This window comes from Notechis scutatus, chromosome 9 (assembly GCF_049901735.1).
Source record: "Notechis scutatus isolate UNSWTSFEM ecotype Mainland chromosome 9, rNotScu1.2, whole genome shotgun sequence".
NCBI classification, from domain to species: domain Eukaryota; kingdom Metazoa; phylum Chordata; class Lepidosauria; order Squamata; family Elapidae; genus Notechis; species Notechis scutatus.
Genome location: NC_142017.1, coordinates 23,942,898 through 23,965,145, shown reverse-complemented (window position 1 = coordinate 23,965,145; position 22,248 = coordinate 23,942,898). Strand labels below are relative to the sequence as shown.

At 41.2% G+C, this 22,248-nt stretch overlaps 1 protein-coding gene and 1 non-coding gene across 5 annotated transcripts in view; one reads left to right on the top strand and one right to left on the bottom strand.

The window, feature by feature from the left end:
• LOC148129864 (uncharacterized) overlaps positions 1-22,248 on the bottom strand; it is a 32,410-nt gene that overhangs the window by 5,529 nt on the left and 4,633 nt on the right. For 3 of the 4 annotated variants that reach the window (XR_015750667.1, XR_015750666.1, XM_087971899.1), the window contains exons 2-3: positions 4,308-4,443; positions 369-451 (exon numbers count right to left, since the gene is read on the bottom strand). Coding sequence is in view for 1 of the 4 variants with exons in the window: in XM_087971899.1 (XP_087828025.1) it covers positions 369-451; positions 4,308-4,443 (219 nt within the window). In the remaining 3 variants the exon portion in view is untranslated. Of the gene's footprint in view, positions 1-368; positions 452-4,307; positions 4,444-5,323; positions 5,397-22,248 lie in introns of those variants that run through there. The other variant, XR_015750665.1, reaches the window with a different exon arrangement.
• On the top strand, positions 21,160-21,278 carry LOC113422998 (U5 spliceosomal RNA). Its single transcript, XR_003372322.2, has one exon. It is a non-coding gene; the product is annotated as a U5 spliceosomal RNA (small nuclear RNA).

Sequence of the window (22,248 nt, the reverse complement as noted above, 5' to 3'; positions counted from 1 at the left end):
AAAAGAGAAAAAGTCACTTTCTTGACTCATCACAACATTCCCACAAACCTCACACAGAGCAGAATGAATGGTGGGTGTGGGCAGGGGTAGTATTCGCACTCGTCACCAGAAGAAATCCAGCTTCTGAAAGGGAGAAACTGACAGTCTCTGTTTCTGAAAAACTCTGCAGGGTTTTCAACTGGACAGTTTGTTCTGGGTACACACACACACACACACACTTTATATGGGGAAATGAGCCCCCGAACCCACAGCCACACCTCCCTGGTTGGGCCTGCAGGGACTTTTCTCCCCGGATTTCCTCCTCTGGGCTTCGCTCAGCTGGGAGAAGGAAACGGTTTGTGGAAGGCAGGTGGATAAAAAACTCCCACCTTCTTCTCTTCCTGACAGGTGTGATGATGCCAGGAGGCTCTTTGTCCACTTCTCACCCGCCTGGATGGCTTCCGATCGGAGCCTGGCAAGAGAGGAAGCCAATGAATTCACCCCAAGGAAGCAGAAGTGGGGGCCCGGGGCCCTCCCCTCCCTGGGCCCCTGACGATCCCCCACTTCCTTTGGCAAAGCTTCCTCCCCCAACCAGAGAGCCCCTCCAGCCACCGTGAAGTCTGGGGTCGCTCCAGCCCTCCAGGCCACCTGCCTGCCTGCCGCTGCCCCCCCAAAGTGGCTGACACCACCACACGATCAACTATTTCAAACTCGTACAATAAATTTATTCACAGAAGAAGAAAAACTGGCAGGAATTTTTGAATAATTATGATAAATTAGCCAAAAGGGAAAAAAATTGATTCTTGCAACCTGAAATTTTTGGATTTGTGTGTGTGTGTGTGTGAAAAGAAGAATATACAATAAAATAAAACTCTGCAGCTGTTCTTGTGCACAATCTTTGGGTGAGATTTGGCCCTGCAGTTGAACAGCTGATTTTTAATGGTCTGGAGACTTTTTCCTTGTAATTTCTTTCGAACATAGAATAACAGAGTTGGAAGGGACCTCGGAGGTCATCTAGTCCAACCCCCTGCTCAAGCAGGAGCAAATATTAGCCTCTACCTTGGATTGAGCTCACAGCCTCCTGATTGTGAGATGAGAAGTCCACCTCTAGGCCACCGCACCTTTAGCTTTGACTGCACACAAGAGGGAGTCCCTCAAATTGCAAAAGCCCCATTTCCCCTGCCTTGCCCTATGGATGTTTGAAAGGCATTAAAAATGGGGGGGGGGTCCTCCCCTCCATCCCCCTCCCCTCTCTTTTCTTCCCTCAATATTTCTCTTGCGTTGCTTTCGCTCTCTGGGCTCCTGGTCCTCTCAGTGGCCTCTCTGAGCTCCGCTCCTGCCTCCCTCCCGCTGTCCCAGCCCTTCCCCTGTCCTCCCCTGGGGCTGCCCCAGAGCCCCTCCAGGAAGCCTGGCAGGAGCACAGGGGGCAAGAGTTGGGGGCACCTGGAGGGGCTGCAGGCATTGAGGGCAGCTCTACACCTCTTCCCTGTTGGGCCATGTTGGGGCTCCGTCTCCAGAGGCTGCGGGCGCCCCTGCTCAGGATCCGGGCAGATCCCCTGGCGCCCCTTTTCCAGAGCAGCCCCTCCGCTGAGGAAGAGGCTCCCCTGGGGGATTCAGCAGCCCTCCCGCCCCTCCCCCTATTATTTAGGGAATTGTGTTTGTGGCTTTTTGTGCTTTTTCCACATAGCAAAACATTTACTAGGGGAACCATTATAAGACATGCTGGTGGCTATTGACTTGCATGGATTTTTAAAATTATTTTATTCCTGTATCGTACATCAGGTTCCATTTCTGCAGCGACAGTGCACTGTCTGTGTCGGGGCTTTTTAAAAGATCCATCATATTTTACGCCCCGATTATGACCGTTATTCTCCTCATTGTACAACGGAGCCTCTTTGGAAGAGACTAAGATGGGGTGCCGTCATTATAACCATTGTTCTCCTCGTTCTACCACAGACTCAAAGGAACAAGGAGCGCTGTGATTGGATGAGACGCTCAAAAGGAAAGGCGCCTTTTACCCAGACAGGAGCTGAGAAAGAACGCGGGGGCTGAGAGCTCTGGCTCCCCTCAGAGAGGAGCGGCGAGGGGTCTTGGTGGGGGGAGGGGATGAGGATTTCGGGGTCCCTGGAGGGGGTGGCTGGTCCGGGCCAAGGAAGCGGGGCGGGAGAGGAGAAGGGGAGAACCGGGCTGTCGGGGAGGGCGGGAGGAGAGGGGCGCTTCGTGCTTGGAGAGGGAGTGGGAGAGCAGCGGGCAAAGCGCCCGAGAAAGGCGGCAGAGCCGCAGGAGAAGCGAGCTGAAAGGGCCCAAGAACAGTTTAGTGGCCCTCAGCAGTGGGGAATCCACGGGGTCCTGCCTAAGCAGGGGTTGGACTAGAAGACCCCCAAGGTCCCTTTCAACTCTGTTATTCTGTCTACTCGCGTAGAGTCTCCCGCGGCGGCTTCGACGGCTCAGCTGGCAGCGCAGCTGGAGCATCTCCGGTGCTAAGCAGGGATGCTGGGGGGTCCTCCTCCCCTCTCTTATCTTGCCTCCACTCCCACTCCTCCTCCTTTCCCTCCTTCTCCCCCCTCTTTCTGCTCCTCTTTCTTTTCCTCCTCCCCTCCTCCTCTTCCTCTCTTGCCTCCACTCCCAGTCCTCCTCCTTTCCCTCCTTCACCTCCCCTCCTTCCCACTCCTCTTCTCCCCTTCTCCTTTCCCCTCTTTCTCTTCCTCCTCACCTCATTCTCTTCCTCTCTTTTCTCTTGCCTCCCCTCCCTTCTCTCCTTCATCTCCCCTGCCTCCTTCTCTCCCTCTACTTTCTGCACCTCGTTCTTTTCCTCCTCTCCTCCCTCTTTCTTATCTTGCCTCCCCTCCCCCTCCCCTCCCCTCCCCCTCCCCCTCCTACCCCCCTTCCTCTCTCCCTTCCCCTCCTCCTTCCCTCTCCTCCCCTCCCCTCCCCCTGTCCCTCTCCCCTTCCCTCTCACCTTCCCCCCCTCCTCCCCTCTTCTTTCCCTCCTCCTCCTCCCCTCTTCCGCTCCACTCACTTGCCCTCCCTTCCCCCCTCCTTCCCTCCTCCCTTCTCCTTTCTCCCCCTCTCCTCTTCCTCTCTCCTCCTCTTCCTCTCTCTTCTCTTTCTCTCTCTCTCTTCTCTTGCCTCACCTCTCCCTCCTCTTTTCTTCCTTCACCTCCCTGTCAGCCTTCAAGATTTTCTCCCTTTGCTTTGCATCTTTCGGCTGTCATAAGTAACGGGGGGGGGGGGGGGGAAAATATGGGAAGTGAGCTGGAGGTGTTACAAACTAGCACTGTATAAACTGAGAGGGGGGAAGAGTACATTCTTGCTTAGGTTTCTATTTTTTGCTTAGCTTTCTTTTCTATGCGCAGCTGCAACCCTTTATCAAACTATGCCAAGGTCAACGGACAGAAGCCTCATCACCACCTGAAGATGTCCACATGATGATATTCACAACTTTTAATTGGAAGAACCATTTGAACTATTGGGGGTGGGAACATTGCCATCACTTTGTATATGTGATTTACGCGCCTATTTCCTCAGATTCAGAATTCTTTTGTTGCTACCACTTGCCTTCCATTAAAAGGTATCTTTTCTCTAATTAAAAGAGTCTAAGTATTTCTTTCTTGGATTTTGAATGGAGCACCAGCTGACACTTCCTTTCTTTCCCCTCCTCTTCTCCCCTTCCTCTTTCCCCTCTTTCTCTTCCTCCTCCCCTCCTCCTCTTCCTCTCTCTTATCTTGCCTCCCCTCCTTCTTTCCCTCAGTCACCTCCCCTTCTTCCCATTCCTCTTCTCCCCTTCTTCTTTCTCCTCTTTCTCTTCCTCCTCCCCTCGTCCTCTTCCTCTCTCTTAACTTGCCTCCCCTCCCTCTCCTCCTTTCTCTCCTTCATCTCCCCTTCCTCCTTCTCTCCCTCTTCTTTCTGCATTTATTTTCCTCCTCTCTTCTCCCTCTTTCTTCTCTTGCATCCCCTCCCCTCTCCTCCTCCCCCTCCCTCCCTCCTCCTTTCCCCCTCCGCCTGCTCCTCCCTCCTCCCTCCCCCTTCCTCCCCTCTTCCCCCTTGCTCTCCCTCTTCCTCCCCCCGTCTCTCTCCCCTTCCTCCCCTCTTCCTCCCCTCCTTTCCCCTCACCCTCCTTCCCAATCCCCCTTTTCCTCCTTTCCCTCCTCCTCCCTCCCCATCACCAAGGAGAGGATTCTCTGTCTCTGCCACATCCAGCTGCTCCTGCAAAGCCTCTGAGAGCCAGGCAAAAGTGCCCCCCACTGCATGACATTTTGGGGGGCTTTCAGTGCCCTAGGACTCCGCAGGCTGTGGTGATGCCATTCCCTTGATCAGGAGCAACTTACCTGCACAGGTGGAGAAGTATGCAGAGGCCAAAGAATACATAGGCCCCAAAGACAAACACTGTCACTTTCCAGGGGTCTCCAAGGACGTTCTGGGGTCTCCCACTGGATGTCTGCAGGAGTTCATTCGGGTCCATTTCTGAAAGAGAAAAGGGATGGAGGAAGAAGAGAAAATGGTGGTTCCCTTCCAAGACTAACCATCCCAAGGTCAAACTCCCAAGCAAGAGAAAAAATACCGGAGACCAGAGGCCAACATAATGGATTTTCTCTCTCTGTTTCTCTGTATCGATCTGTACATCTATTTATGTACCTATGTAATTATCTCTGTAACTATCTCTGAATCTATGTAAATATATATTTATCTATCTACGTACAGTAACTGTCAGGAGCAACTTCCCTTCCCTGGTGCAAAAAGACTCCAAAGATTACCAAAGTTATACCTCATTATGCTTATTGTGTTTCTTTTGTACACGTATACAGTACATATATAACAATGTAATACATCTTTTGTTCAGTTTCTTATTTATATTTGGCCTTGGAGCTCTAATAAATAAATTGTAAGTCAAAATTGCTGTCAAAATGTTTCTTTTTTCAGATTCTTGTTTTCTTTTAGGAGTTCTGCCTTCTCCCATCTTGCTTTAGAACCAAGCAGATAATTGTTCTCCCTTCGAAGGTTTTCTGCCTGCAAAGCTTCATTTTAAATATTTTTTTTCTCTAAAATACCAAGACCAGAATAAAATTAACCTCCCAGGTTTTTACTTGAATTATCAGACTTGTTTAAAATAAAACCTAATTAAACAATATTTTGTTTTTATATGTAGCCTTCCATTTTAATTACTTCAGTTTTGCTATGTTTTGAACAAGTTGAAAAGAGTCACCTCTAATTTTCCCCAACTTTGTTCCAGGCAACATAGATTAACCCAGAATATTGTAGAATATTTGTTCAGGGGAGGAAGCTAACAAGAATTTAATATGAAATTCTGGAAGAAAAGTCGGGGTTGCTACCTAAAAGTTCTCACCTACTCAGTCTCTGTTCAAAATCTTTGCAGAGCTCTTTCTTTTCTGCAAATAGTTGGAGATTTTTCTGTTGTGTTCCTGTCAATTATGAAGAACAGAGAGAAATTAGACTCCATAACTTTTTTTTTACTTGAAACTTTCTTAAATTATAAATATAATTTCATGTATTTGTGTGTCTGTGTGTGCGTATAGAAATCCAATTCTACTATTTCTGGTATAACAACCAGCAGTTTTTTTTTTTTTTTTTTAAAAAACAGTTTATTAGTTTTTACAATTAAAAACAACCAACGATACATACACAAATAAACGAGGAAAAAAAAAAGAAGGAAGAAAAGAAAGAAAAAAGAAAGAAAAAGGAAGAAAAGTTAAAAGCATTCTTATTTTTACAGCTTGCAAGATCTTTTTTTTTCATAGCCTTTGATTTATGTCATATACACACACCTATTCTATACATATATCGCTATCTCATTATTATAGGTTAATACTTTCCTCTTATGCCTTATGGTATATAATTTATCTTTGATCAATCCAATTATACCAACAATTCCAACTATCATAATATAGTGAAGTATCTTTTGTTTTTTAGTGCCAAAGTCAGTTTGTCCATTTCTGCACATTTTGAAATTTTATCAATAATCACTACATCTGGTGGAATTTGATGTTGTTTCCAATATTGAGCGAAGGCTAATCTGGCCGCGGTTAAGATGTGTATTGTTATGTATTTAGCTTTTTTGGAAATTTGTTTGTCAAAGATCCCTAGTAGGAAGGACTCTGGTTTATATTCGATCTGCTCTTTTGTAATTTCTTCCAACCAAGTTTTGATTTTCTTCCAGTAATTTTGGGTTTCTGTACATGTCCACCACATATGGAAAAAGGTTCCTTCTTTTTCTTGCATTTCCAACAATACGGACTCATGTTGGGGTGCATCTTCGCTAGTCTCGAAGGAGGGAGATGCCATCTATAAAACATTTTATAAAGATTTTCCTTGTATGCTACCGATTTTGTGATCTTATTATTCCTGCCCCAAACTTTTTCCCATTCCGCTAGTGTAATACTACGTCCTACGTTCCAACTCCACGCAATCATATTCCCTTTTACAATTTCTTCTTCTAATTCTGTTTCTAGTAAATAATTGTAAAATTTTGTTATTTTTTTTTGTCCGGTCCTAATAAAATTTTATCTAATTGTTGAAGTTTGTTGTTAATTCCAAATTCTTTCTTGTCTTGTTTGTACCTACTTTGAATCTGAAGGTAAACCCATTGATCAATTTTTTGTCCCTGGTCCTGAATTTCCTGCCTCGATTTCAAATTTCCTTGTGGGTCCAATAATATTTAATCATTTTAGAAATTTCCAGATTGTTTGGGTGAATCATCGCCTCCATTGTTGAAATCCATATTGGTATTTTTATGTAATGTTTTTTCCGTATTTTCTTCCAAATTGTTAGTAGCGCGTCTCTAATTAAATGTCTATGAAAATATTTTTGACTGGTTTTCCCTACATCCCATAAGAAAGCGTGCCACTCCCTTTGTAAGTCGTGGCCTTCTAGAAATAATATTCTTTTATTAGTTAAATTCACCCAGTCCTTCAACCAAACTAACGAGGTGGCCATATAATATAACTCCCAGTTTGGGACTGCTAACCCTCCTCTGCTCTTCATATCTTGCATTGCTTTTACATTTATTCTGGGTTTTTCCCCTTGCCAAATAAATTTGAGAGTTATTTTCCCAGATATATAAACAATTACAGGCCGATTTCACTCCTAAATACTGATTATAAAATATTCACTTCTATTATAGCAAAAAGATTAAAAAGATTGCTAAACTTGTATATACATGAAGATCAAAACGGATTCCTTCCAACTAGGCAAATAAAGAATAATCTAAGAACAGTATTAGACGTACTAGAATTTTATGAAGCCCACCCTGAGAGACAAGTAGCACTCATGTTCCTAGATGCAGAAAAAGCTTTCGATAATCTGAATTGGCAATTTTTAATTCAAAAAATTTATAATTTGAATCTGGGTACCAAATTTGAAAATATTATAACAACTATCTATGACACACAACAAGCCAATATAATAATAAACGGGGAACACACTCGCCCAATAAAGATAGAAAAAGGAGTGAGACAGGGCTGCCCACTCTCTCCTCTGCTCTTCATATTATCATTAGAGACATTATTAACGCGAATTAGGCGAAATTCAGATATAAAGGGATTAACGGTTAAGAAAGAGGAATTTAAATTGCAAGCATTTGCGGACGACATGATTTTTTTCATTGAAGAACCAATAGATAGGGGACTAAAATTGATGAAAGAACTAGAGAAATTTGGAGCAGTAGCAGGACTTAAAATAAACAGGAAAAAAACCAAATTAATGACCAAAAATTTAACAGAAAAACAGAAAATAGAATTAGAAGAAACAATGGAAATACAAGTGACAAAGAAAGTGAAATATCTAGGAATTTGGCTAACACCACACTGTAAGTCACTTAAAGAAAATAATTATGACAAATTGTTACATCAGGTAAAGAAAGATTTAGAATCATGGAGTAAACTTCAAATTTCACTATTAGGTAGGACTGCCACCATTAAAATGAACATTCTCCCCAAATTTCTATACATATTCCAAACGATCCCAATTAAATTACACAAAAAGTTCTTCGAAGAACTTAACAAAAAAAAAAAACAACCAGCAATGATTTCTTGGGTATATTAGAAATGCTCAATGAAACCGGGAGATCAGGAAATTTTCATAGACTTTGAGTTACAGCTAAATATTTATACGGCCACATTATTCTAGGTCTTTATTGTTATTTCCCCTCTAAAAAGTTTTAGAGAGTTTTTCAAGTGAATTGAATTACTTGGATGTTATATTAAAAGTGGAAAAAAATCTGAAGTGATTTACCTTGGTCTGTTTGGGTTTGTTTGTTTTTTTGTATCTCAGAAACCTCTCAGCCTTTTAATGGAGTCTGCAGACTTTCTATGTCCACCATGCAGGTGACCCTGGACTTGTGATCACAATGGAGCCCAAATTTCTGTTGCTAAGCGAGACAGTTGTTAAGTGAATTTTGCCCCATTATACGACCTTTTTTTTAAATAAAATTTTTATTAATTTTTAAAAACAAACACAAACCCTAACCCTAAACCCCTAACCCTAACCCTGAATTTTGGAAGGAAGTAGACATTGATTTTCAGCCATCTCAGCAGACCCAAAATTTGTTCATGGAGTTGGCCTCCACTATTGCACATACTTTAAATGTCTCGAGTTGTTATCAGGCATGATATTCCCTCTGAAAAAAAAATCGGGCCGGCCAAGAGACCCCCCACCGCGCGCCAAGAAATCGCCCGCCCGGCCCGCCGCTCCCGGCCCGCCGCTCACCCGCCCGCCGCTCGCCCTGCCTGCCCCGCCCGCCGCTCACCCCACCCGCCCCTCGCACCGCCCGCCCGCCACTCGCCCTGCCCACCATTCGCACCGCCCGCCGCTTGCACCGCCCGCCGCTTGCCCCACCCGCCCGCCTGCCGCTCACCCGCCCACCCGCCGCTCGCCCGCCGCTTGCACCGCCCACCGCCGCCCCACCCACCCACCGCCGCCCGCCCGCCGCTTGCACCGCCCGCCATTCGCACCACCCGGGCATTCCCAAAATCGGAATTCGATTTTAATCGGAAAAATATCATGTCTGTGTTATGTATGTGGAGGGACCAAGATTGGAGATCAATGGCCTTGGGAAGCCCAGGAATGGAACTATTCTATTGCATACAATGTCTCTGCCATGCCCTGTCACCAACCTGAATTGAGGTGGGAGTTGGGAAGAACTATTGTGGCTCAGTGGTGTCTCGCTAGTTCCCAGGGAAAAGGGCCATAGGTGGGGGAAACCACCTGTCTGGAGGTTCAGGAATGGAATGCAACTTCCAATTCCTGGGCCTATTGGCCTAACAACACTAATAATTTCTGGTTAAACTTCTCTTCAGAAAATATCACTGAAGCTCCCCCTGGAGTGCATTGGATTTGTGGCTTATGGTTATAGCACTCTCCCAGTGGGTTGAAAAGGTATTTGTACCCTTGTAGTAGTAAATCCTGCTTTTTTCATGCTACCCCTTAACCAGCCACAGGTATTGGAGGTTAACCATTGGGAAGGTAGACATATATATACATATAAGCCACCGTGAAGCAGATGGCAGCCAGGAAGCCCATGTAGCTAAGGGTGACATAGAACATGACAACGGCGCCTTCGTTGCATTGCAGGATGATATCTCCAGACTGGGAGCAGAGGTCAGAGTCAGGGAAGGGGGGAGAAGCTTCCAGCCAGATGGAGCAGATGATAATTTGGACACCAGAAGAAAACAAGATGATGGAGGGGGCCAAGTTCTTCCCCAACCAACTCTTCGCTCGGTTTCCTTACCCTAACCCCTACCCCTAACCCTAACCTTAACCCTAACCCATACCCTAACCCTTAACCTAACCCTAACCTTTAACCCCTAACCCTAACCCTCACCCTAACCCACACCCTAACCCTCACCCCAACCGAAACCCTAAGCCTAACCCCTAACCCTAAACCCCTAACCCTAAACCCTAACCCCAACCCTTACCATAACCCTAACCCTAACCCAAACCCAACCCCTAACCCCAACCCCTAACCCCAACCCCTAACCCCAAACCCTATCCCAAACCCTAACACTAACCCTAACCCCTAACCCTAACTCCTAAGCGTAACCAACTGACATTATTCTGAATCTTGACATTACCAGCCCACCCAGAGAATTAATAAATTTTGTTCCAAGGGGGTCTGAACACAATGTCAAATCCAGCCAGCGACCAAGAAGACCTGGGAGCGACTGGAGGTCAAGATTCCCTGCTGTTAGAGGCAGCAGGGAAGCTGACTTGTTAGCAGAATTAAGTCTTGGCGAAAAAGCAGCTGTAAAACCCAAATGGTCCCTGGGAGTTGGTTGGAAGGATCCTGAGGAAAAGCCTCCTCCAGGAGTGACCACTACCCGTCGGCGTGGAAGAGAGGAGCCATGGCAAGAGAAGGAAAGAAAGAATTTTCTACTAACTCAAGCCATGCATCTTCTAAATGAAGCTATCGGAGAACCTCAAACTGATCATTTGCATGAATACTGCAAGGGCCCCCTGTAGGCCAAATGGAAGAACGTTGAATTGGAAACATCCCATTGGGCAGTTAAAAGCAGTTTTCCATTCATCCCCTTCCTTAATTCGAACTCGGTAGTATGCTTCTCTCAAGTCGAGTTTTGTAAAAAATTTCCCTTTGGCCAAGTGGGCCAACATATCCTTCATCGAGGGGAGGAGGTACACGTTTTCCACTGAAATAGTGTTGATGTTTCTATAGTCAACACATAAACGAAGGGAGCCATCTTTCTTTTCACAGAACAATACTGGGGGCTGCTACCTGGGGTCTAGCAGGTTGGATGAAACCACGTTCCAAATTTTTATCGATAAATGAACGCAGCTCTTCTAGCTCCCGCGGTGTCATCGAGTACAGTTTCGGTTTTGGGAGTTTCACCCCTGGTAAAATTTCAATGCTGCAATCTGTTGAGCGATGGGGGAGAAGCTCGTCCGAGGCCTTTTCACTGAATACCTCCTCTAAGTCCCAATATTCCTCCGGAATTTTCTCCTCCCCCTTCAGGCTCTTGGTGCCAGTGGAGGCCAGCTCAGTGGGATTCTTAAGTTTCAATTGAGATTGCTCCTCCCCTTCTGGGCGTTGGTCAGTACGTATGCGCAATGATCCCCTCCTCCAATCCATGTGGGGTTTCCATTTCCGGAGCCAGGGCAACCCTAGTATTAGGGGACGCTCCATCCCAGGAGCCACAATAAAACACAAAGTCTCTCTATGCTTCCCCATCGTCATTTCTATTGGTTCCGTTATGAAATGTGCAGGGCCACCCCCAGCTACTGATCCATCCAGTTGGCAAAAGGCTGATGGTTGATGCCAGAAGGCCTTTTGTTCACTTGGCAGGAACAAAGACACAGAATTGACACAGTTGGAAAAGCTGAGCTATTCTACTTGGAATACTTTAGAGAAAAGGAGGAAGAAGAGAGAAAGGAAGAGTCACTAATTGAATTCCAAGAGGAGTGTATAGCAGTAATTGAAAAAGAAAAAGAAGAAGGTGCAGTAGGTGGTGAACTCAGAGAACAACGAGAATTGAGATCTATTAGAGCAATAGAGAATTGAGATCTATTAGAGCTTAACATGGATGAAAGAAAATTGATTACGATTAACATAAATGGACTTAATTCGGCTATTAAAAGAAGGAAAGTATTTCACAAATTAGATAAATTAAAATTTGATATAATCTGCTTACAAGAGGTACATATTAAAAAGCAACATGAATATATACTAAAACAAGAAAAATTAGGGAAATTATTTACATCACTGGCACAATCGAAAAAAAGAGCTGTGGCATTATATATTAAAGAAACAATTTTGGCAGAACTAATTTATACAGATGATGGAAGGATTTTGATGGTGGAGAAAACGGATAACAGCATTAAAACACTTTTAATTGCAATTTATGCCCCGAATGATAAACAAGAATTCTATAGGAAATTACATACAAAAATAACTGATTTGGACTATGTTAATATCTGCATGATGAGTGATTTTAATGGAATAATTAATGACCAGTTGGACTATAAAACACAGAAAACAACAAAGAAAGTTAGAAAGATACTACCAAAATCCTTCCTTCGAATAACAGAATTTAATTTAAAAGATGCATAGAGAGAGAGAAATACAAGTAAGCAATATACTTTTTATTCAAATAGACATACATCCTGGTCTAGAATAGATATGATATGGATGTCAGCAGAATCATTGACTAATGTACGACAGATTGAAATAGAAACAAGCACATGGGCAGATCATAATCCAGTATCAGTTATTTGGAAAGGATACAAGAAGAGATCTAGATGGACTCTAAATAATATGATTCTGAAAGAAAGATTTTAAACAGAAAATAGAGAAAGAACTTGTTTTCTTCTTCAAAGAAAATAGAAAAGAGGATACATCTTTACTGAATCTCTGGGGCACGATGAAGGCCTACACAAGAGGCTTGATAATAGATTATATTAGGAGAAAAAACATAAAACAGAAAAAGACATTTAAGACATTAGAGCAGGGGTCTCAAACACAATTTACCTGGGGGCCGCTGGAGGCAGAGTCTGGGTGAGGCTGGGCTGCATAATATTATACTTTATATTATACTTTATATTTATATTATACACTAATATTATACTTTCATATCACGGTGGGGGCCACAGGATATCGTCCTGCGGGCCACAATTGGCCCGCAGGCCGTGAGAATGAGACCTCTGCATTAGAGGATGACTATAAAAAACTGGAAAAAGACTTACAGAAGTCCCCACAAAAAAAGACATTAAAAATAAAATGGATATAATTAAACATAAAATGGGACTAATGGAAAAAGAGGGATTAGCACAAAAAATTAAAAGTGCGAAACAGAATTACTTTGAAGATGCAAATAAACTAGGCAGATGGCTAGCTTATAAACTGAGAAAGGAAAGAGAAGCAAGAAGAATTAGCCAATTGATAAATAAAGAAGGACAGGTTTGTTATGGAAATGAGAAGAAAAAAATTATACAAGATTACTATGGAAAACTATACTTTCAAGAGAATATTCAAGAAGAAAAAATCAAGCAATATCTTCAGAAAGCGAACTTACCTCAGATACCCAAAAATATTGAAACAATGTTAGAAGGAAGTATAACAATGATGGAACTAACAGAAGCCTTAAAAAAATGCTGGGAAAGCTTCAGGTTCAGATGGGTTGCCAGTGGAATTCTATAAGACTTTTCAGGAAATATTGACTTTTCATCTTCTAGAAGTTATGAATGAAGTTATGTTAATGAAAAGAATACCAAAAACATGGTCAGAAGCATACATTACACTTATTCCGAAGGAAGGTACAGCCCTACAGCAAGTTAAAAATTATAGACCTATATATTTATTGAACTCAGATTATAAAATCTTTGCTTCAATTTTGGAAGAAAGACTAAAAAGATACTTAAATAATTTTGTTCATACTGATCAAAATGGGATTTCTGCCAGAGACAAATCAAAGACAATGTGAGAATCATTTTGGATACTCTGGAATATTATGAAGCACACCCTGAGAAGCAAATGGCCTTGATGTTTCTAGATCAGTGATGGCTAACCTATGATACGCGTGTCACTCGTGACACGCCGAGGCACTTTGACTGACACGCCTGTTGGTGTGGGGAAAACCTGCACATTTTGAGGCTGCCTGTGCTCTGCTCCAATCCCTGCTCCCTGCTTGTTGCGTGGAGGCATGGTGTCACCGCTGCTGCAAGATCTTTGTAGCAGAGAACCAGTTTTAACCGCCATAAACTGAGGTTTGTCAGTTTCATTACCTCAGGAACGCTACAGGAGGAAAGGAGATCCATGAGGTTCACAGCCCTGTAAGGTGGCCTTCCGATCCCCACATCCTGCACCTGCAGCCCTGAGACCAGGGAGACGAGTTTCACAGCCCGGTGTGATCACCCTAGCCCAGTCCTTCATAAACCAAATTATTGATATTTCTTGAAGTGACACACGACCCGAGGAAGGCTACACTTTTTCCCGATTTTCGACACACCAAGCTGAAAAGGTTAGCCATCACTGTTCTAGATGCTCAAAAAGCCTTTGACAATGTGAGTTGGCAATTTATTTTACTGCAACTGATACAAATGGGCTTTGGTAAGAAATTTATCCAAGCCATTGAAACAATATATCATGAACAAACTGCAAAGGTGATGGTGAATGGAGAATTAACAGAATCCATAGATATAAGAAAAGGGACAAGGCAAGGCTGTCCATTGTCACCTCTGCTGTTTGTGCTAACATTGGAAGTGTTGAACAGGAATATCAGAGAAGAAAAAGAAATAAAAGGAATGAAAATTAAAAAGGAGGAATATAAATTGCAAGCTTTTGCAGAATGCAGATGACCTGGTATTTATATTAGAAGACCCAATGGAAACAACACCCAAATTAATAGAAAAAATAGAAGAATATGGAAAAGTAGGTCTGAGAATAAATAAAGACAAAACAAAGATACTAACAAAGAATATGTTAATAAGACAAAAGAAAGAGTTGGAAGAAACTTTAAAAATACAGGTCACGTACAAGGTTAAATATTTAGGGATCTATATTACACCAAGATGCAGTACCCTGAAGGAAGATAACTATGTTAAACTCAAACAGCAGATTGAGACAGACTTGATGAAATGGGAAAAATTACAACTATCATTGATTGGGAGAATATCCACAATTAAGATGAATATATTGCCTAGAGTTTTATATTTATTCCAGACAATTCCTATTCAATTATGGAAAGAGTTTTTTGAAGATTTAAACAGAATTGTGTTGAAATATATTTGGCAGGGTAAAAAAGCAAGAATAAAATTAAAGCTGTTACAAGATGCAAGAATAAGAGGAGGGTTTGCCTGGCCCAATTGGGAGCTGTATTACCAGGTGACAAGTTTGATGTGGGTAAAGGAATGGATAACACTAAGGAACAGTAGATTATTGACTTTAGAAGGCCATGACTTGCTGCTGGGATGGCATGCCTTTCTCTGGTATAAGGGAACTAAAACACAGGGGTATTTTAGAAGACATTATATTCGTGAGGCATTGTTTTTGAGCTGGGAGAAGATTAAAAGACAATATTACTTAAAAATTCCAACATGGATATCAACTCTTGAAGTTTTTTCTTATCCAATAATATATAAAAAGGAACAAACGGTTAAATATGGGGAGTTATTGAATGAAAAAGGTGAACTTAAATCTATGCAAACATTGCAAGAACAAGGTGTAAAAATGAATTGGTTTTCTTATTTGCAAATACAATCTAGGTTTGATAAAGACTCCAAGGCAGAAGGTATTTATGATAAGTTGACTGACTTAGATAAAATTTTGATGGGTACTGATGAAAAGGTAATTAAAAATTTTTATGAACATCTATTACAATTTAAATTGGAGGAGGAGCAAGTTAAAGGAACGGTGATTGCTTGGGGGAAAAATTTTGGATATGGGATTGATTTGGAAAAATGGCAAAAATTGTGGCCTCAAACTTATAAAACGACAATGTCAACTGCATATAAAGAAAATTTGTATAAGATATTTTACAGGTGGCACCTACCCCCGACGAGACTTACGAGAATGTTTAAGAATAAATCGGATAAATGCTGGAAATGTCATCAGATACCTGGTTCATATTACCATACGTGGTGGACATGTTCAGACGCATAGAAATATTGGACTAAAATCCACACATGGTTGGAAAAAATGATAAAACAACATATAGACTTTAAACCAGAGATTTTTTTATTGGGAGTCATACTGGACATATACAATAAAGAACTGAAATATTTGATTGTAAATGTTTAACAGCAGCTAGAATTGTATTTGTGAAGAACTGGAAAAATGACAAAATACCTATGCAGGAGGAAGTTATCAAAAAAATTATGGACTGTGCTGAAATGAGTAAACTAACATTTGAAATTAGAGAACAAGAAGATAAGCAATTTTATATGATATGGGATTTGTTATATCATATCCACAGTATTTCGCTACTAATCTAGTCACTAATCTACTAATCTAGTCACTATGTTGAAGAATGAAATAAGATTGGTTTGGCATAATCTGTTTTTAACAAACCCATGCTGACTGCTAGTTATTACTTTACTCGTTTCTTGGCAGATGTGTTTTTTTATTATCTTTTCCAGTATCTTCCTGGGCATTGATGTCAGGCTGATTGGTCTGTAGTTTCCTGGGTCTGTTTTTTTTCTTCCTTTTTTTTGAAGACGGGGACCACGTCAGCTCTTTTCCAGTCCTCTGGTAGTTCCCCGGTGCCCCAGGATTTTTGAGATATGGTGCATTGGTTCGGAGATGACCTCTGCCAGTTCCTTTAAAACTCTGGGGTGTAATCCATCAGGCCCCAGTGATTTGTGTTCATCGAGATCAGACAGGTGTTATCTTACTATTTTGTTGCTTATTTTAACTTTTATTTCTGGTCTATTACAGTTATGTTTTTGGAGGGTTGAGCTATAGTTTGTTTTTGCATGAAGACCGATGCAAAGAATGTTAAGCAGCTCTGCTTTCTCTCTGTTGCCTGTTACTGCCTTGCTGTCTTCACTCCTTAGTGGACAGACTGCTTCCTTGATTTTTTTCTTGTTATTTATATGTTGGAAGAAACTTTTTATTATCTTTGACTTTTGTTGCAAGTCTTTGTTCGTTCTGAGCCTTTGCAGATTCTATGTCCTTCTTTCCATTTTTTGTACTTGTCCTTTTTTTCTTTCAATTTGCCAGATAAATCTTTGTGCAGCCATGCTGGTTTCTTCTTGGATTTCTTGTTTTCCCCCCTCAGTTGTATTGTACTGTCTGGGCTTCTATGATTGTACTTTCCAGAGTTTCTCAAGATTCTTGAGTTGTTTTTCCTTTTCCTTTCCTTTCCTTCCTTGCTCTCATTTCTAGAACACTGGCTCTATCCCAGGAGTGCCCAAATGCATAAATGCCACTGCTATGTATGTCTGGCTGAATCGAGACGACGTCCGGCGGGCCCTTCACATTCCCCACTCTGCCAAACTGGGAACTTTTCAGGTGACTGGCTCTGCCTCGGACACTCAAAGGCTGCCCAGAGCAAAGGATCTGCTGCTCAGCACTTAGAGCAGCAGCAACCAAAGGCTTCAGCTAGAGATGGAAGTGCCCTTTGGGGCAAAGGGTCTACCAGAGAAGGGCAGACCAATATTTCATGGCCATTCATCTCTGCAAGTATTTGGGGTTAACTGGCCACAGGCAGTTCTGCTCCTGGTTGCCCTTTTCCACTGCAGAGTGGATCGAAATACAGCTAGTCCTCAACTCGCAACCACAAGGGAGCCCAATTTTTTTTTCTTGCTAAGTGAGACAATTAAGTGGATTTTGCCTCATTTTATGACCTTTCTTGTTATAGTTTTTAAGCAAATCACTGCAGTTGTTAGTAACATGGTTATTAAGTGAATCTGGGCTCCCTATCGACTATGTTTGTCAATAGGTTGCAAAAGGGGATCACGTGACCCTGGGACACTGCAACGGTCATAAGTATGAACCAGTTGCCAAAGGCTCTGACTTTTGATGCTGCAATGGTTGTGAAAAAGTCATCATTTTCAGTGTTGCTGTAACTTCACTCACCATTGTAAGTTGTAAGACCACCATTGTAAGACCACCTATGTCAGCCATTTGCCTTACAAATGTTGCCTTCCAGATATATTGTCTGCAAGTCCCATAGGCCCAACCAACTTTAATAGAATTTCAAATGCTTACTTTCAAATTGTACTTCCTAGACATGACTAAGTTAATCTATAAAGCCACTTTGCTTGAACATTATATCCCATTCAATAATATAGCAACTATTTATTTCAATGTATAGGACCACCTACCTCATATCATAACTCTGGGCGGCTAACAACAGTCAAAACCTAACATAATTTTTTTTTTGAACAAATTTTTTATTAATTTTTAAAGACATACAAAACATACAAAAATTCAAGACATAAAAACATAAAAAATCTCTTTTCTGAAAGTTGCTTAATCCCGGGTCAAAACTCTTGGTACAGACACACATTCAAATTCATATTCATTTTACATACCATTCCATATCTTATTACATTTTCATTTTTCTATATAGCTTCTTTCTTTTAAATTTTCTCAATTTTATTTTATTTATCTCCTCTCAATTCAAATCATAATATTTATTCTTTGTCTGTTCTATTTCCAACTATCCGTTTATCTTTCTTCTTAAAAGAAAAAAAAAAGAAAAACCTTCTCCTGTAGACTGGTTGGAGTATGACGCCTATGTCTCTTTCCCCTATATTTATAATACTTGATTTAAAATACATAACTTACGTTGGGATTCTGTCTGGTACATTCTGACATTATACAATATCATCAAAACCAATACAAATCTATTCATTAATATTAATATTTATTCATATCTTAAACATCTAGCACATTTCTTATCAATTAGGTCACATATTTCTATGGGAGCACCTATGCCATATTAATTCCATCCCCCACATCACATATTATAAATCATTATTACATTACATGTTCCCCTCTCCCTCTTCAAACCTCTCATTTCACAAGTAGTTTCAATATTATAACATAGCCTAATCATTGGTGTTAACATTCATTTATATCTTTAGACATTTTACACATTTCAATTAATTATCATACCATTATGGGAACACTTCTTATACTTTCCAAAATTATTCCCCCCCCCACATCACCAATCTTAAATCGTTATTTCATTAAAGTACTCCCCTCTCTTAACAAAAATTTCACTAAATTATACTAAATATTTATCACATTTTAAATTACATATTATTTCCAATCTTCTATAATTATTTCTAAATACAAATATAAAAATGCAATCTTATGTACCTTTCTAGAATCCCTTTTCCAATAAAATCTATCCATTATCTCTAAAAAACTTTTGTTTTTTTAAATTTTGCTCCCCACCATTAAAGCTTCTCATCCCTTCCTTTCTCCCTTGCTTCTTCTTCTCCTTATTCTCTTTACCCCCTTGTCTCTCCACCTCCCTTTTATCCTGTTTTCCCTCTTTCTGTTGTTTCCTAACACAATATCCTCTTTTCACCTTATTCTTCTCTTTTTGGATTGTTTTCCCAGGTCTTAAAGTCTTCTTCTCCTTCTTCTCCTCCTTTTCTTCCCCAACCAAAGTCACATGTTCTTCAAAAATGGCTTCTTCTTTATCCTGCTCATACAATTTTACATAAGCACAGACCGCCATTTCATAAACTGAAAAAGAGTGCCAAAGACATCTTTCCTTTCTTGCTTTTCTCTTTCATATTTTTGATGTATAAGTTCTAGTTCATCCACAACTAATGCCATTGTACAGAGAAATTTTTTTTTCAGAACAACCACCCAAATGCTTTTAGTCTGGGATAATTCTCATAAAATCCAAAGTCATCAAACAGTCCAATCAGCTGATTCTTTTTAATACTTTCTCTTTTTCCACTTTCTCTTTTTGGGATAAAGTTTGATCACAAAGTTCTCTTTAAAATATATCTTTAGTAAGTCTTATTGCTGTTTAGTAACTCTTTAAAATTAACTCTTTAAAGTTTTAGGCAGTCTTCTCCTTATTTTCAGGTTGCTCCAATTTTTTTTTTCCCTCTCCCTTCCCACTCACAGCCAAAAAAAAAATTCTTATTTTTTTTTTCCCCTTTGAATATTCAGAAATCCTTGCTCCTTCAATATTCATTTACCTCCAGAACAAATTCCCGGATTTCTCTTATGGTTCCACTGCTGTCACATTAGGGAGGAGAGTGAAAGGCAAGAAAAAAAAACACTTACTTTTGAAATGTTCGCCGCTTGTATCTCTTTCTAGAAACAAAGTATCCTTAGCAGCCTTCGAGGTTACAGGAACTCTCTCTCTTAACTTTATCCCAGTCAGAAGCAACTTCCACAGCTCTTCCCTCTTCCTCCATCACAAATCTTACCCGGCTGCTGGCTTCTTTGAGGCGGCCATTACTGACCGCCGCTCCACCACCTCAGGAAAAAGGGGTTATTCCGGCTGGAAAGGGGATCTGCGTTACCCCAAAACCTCTGTCTGGATCCCCTCTCTCTTCAGCTGCCTCTACAAGGCAGCCATAGCCCCCAGACCTATTTAGATCGGGGGCACCTTGGCAGCGAACGCGGCAGGGATCGCAGAGGCGTGAATTCCTGCCGCTACCGAAGCCGCGCAAAACCGGAAGCCCAAAATGGCGAAAGAACTCAATGTATAGGAAAGAACTCAATTTATAGGAATACATAACTTTTGAATCTGACCTCGGATTTCAAAATTAAGCTCATTTTCAGGTTCTTCGGGATGGAATACATTCAAAAAACGACATGATTTTCATGGGCGAGCTTTTCCTGTGGAGTTATCCCAAGGCATATCTCAAAATGGCGAAAGAATAGGAAAGAACTCAATTTATAGGAATACATAACTTTTGAATCTGACCTCGGATTTCAAAATTAAGCTCATTTTCATGTTCTTCGGGATGGAATACATTCAAAAAATGACATGATTTTCGTGTGCGAGCTTTTCCTGTGGAGTTATCCCAAGGCATATCTCAAAATGGCGAAAGAACTCAATGTATAGGAAAGAACTCAATTTATAGGAATACATAACTTTTGAATCTGACCTCGGATTTCAAAATTAAGCTCATTTTCATGTTCTTCGGGGTGGAATACATTCAAAAAACAGTATGATTTTCGTGGGCGAGTTTTTCCTGTGGAGTTATCCCAAGGCATATCTCAAAATGGCGAAAGAACTCAATATATAGGAAAGAACTCAATTTATAGGAATACATAACTTTTGAATCTGACCTCGGATTTCAAAATTAAGCTCATTTTCAGGTTCTTCGGGATGGAATACATTCAAAAAACGACATGATTTTCGTAGGCGAGCTTTTCCTGTGGAGTTATCCCAAGGCATATCTCAAAATGGCGAAAGAATAGGAAAGAACTCAATTTATAGGAATACATAACTTTTGAATCTGACCTCGGATTTCAAAATTAAGCTCATTTTCATGTTCTTTGGGATGGAATACATTCAAAAAACGACATGATTTTTGTGGGCGAGCTTTTCCTGTGGAGTTATCCCAAGGCATATCTCAAAATGGCGAAAGAACTCAATGTATAGGAAAGAACTCAATTTATAGGAATACATAACTTTTGAATCTGACCTCGGATTTCAAAATTAAGCTCATTTTCATGTTCTTCAGGGTGGAATACATTCAAAAAACGACATGATTTTCGTGTGCGAGCTTTTCCTGTGGAGTTATCCCAAGGCATATCTCAAATCTTTCCCCTTTTACTAAAGATTTCCGTGGGGAAAACCTAACATAATTAAGGTTCCAGTTATAGAATTCAAGATGGGAATGAATTTTTACTCCAGCACACACAGGTGTCTTAACTTCTCATTCAGTTATTGTTTGAACTTGCAATGGTGCTGAGCAAGTGGCAATTACCACCGGTCATTGCGCTTGCGTTGGTGGTAGCATCCCTGCGACCACGATTGCAAGGGCTCCATGTCTGACTTGCAATGACAACAGTGCAGTGTCCCAGTCGTGTGACTGCAACCAGTCTTTTTCACTGGCTTTTTACAAGCAAAATCAATGGGACAACCAGGTCACAAATGGAGACCATGTGAAATCCTTGCTTAATAATCTGCAGTGATTTGTTTAATGGCAATTGTATTTCCAATGCTAAAGCACAATCACGTCATGCTTTATGATGCTTAGCAGTGGAAATTCTGGTTTCAGTTATGATCGCTGAGTTCTCTTTTACTTTCTCTGAGACATGAGGAGTGTGTAATATCTCGGCCCAACTTGGCACTCAGAAAAATTCACTTAGACTTCTGCTGGCTTGTATGAGCAGAAAAGAGTTTCCTTAGTGAAAAAGCAACTGAGAACTTCTTGGTCCTTGTACTTGGGACATGCATGATCTAATTTTAATGGTGGGAAGAAAGAAGGGACAGCCCTTTCACAATCTTCTCTTGTTACAGCTCACAGATGTCTGCCACCTACCAAAGACAATATATGGATATGGCTCCCTTCTACAAGTTTTTGACACAAAATTTTCATGCATTGGTTTATAATGGTGATGTGGACATGGCGTGCAACTTTTTCGGGGGTGAAAAATTCATTGATGCTTTAAATCAGCCTGTAAGTACCTGAGGAAAATGTTTCTTTCTTCTAGGCATAAAAAACTGTTTTAGGAATGGAAGATTTGCAACAAATACAGGTAGTCCTCGACTTACAAGAGTTGTTTAGTGACAATTCGAAGTTACAATGGCATTGAAAAAAGTGACTTATGTTTTTCACACTTACGATTGTTGCAGCATCTCCATGGTTATG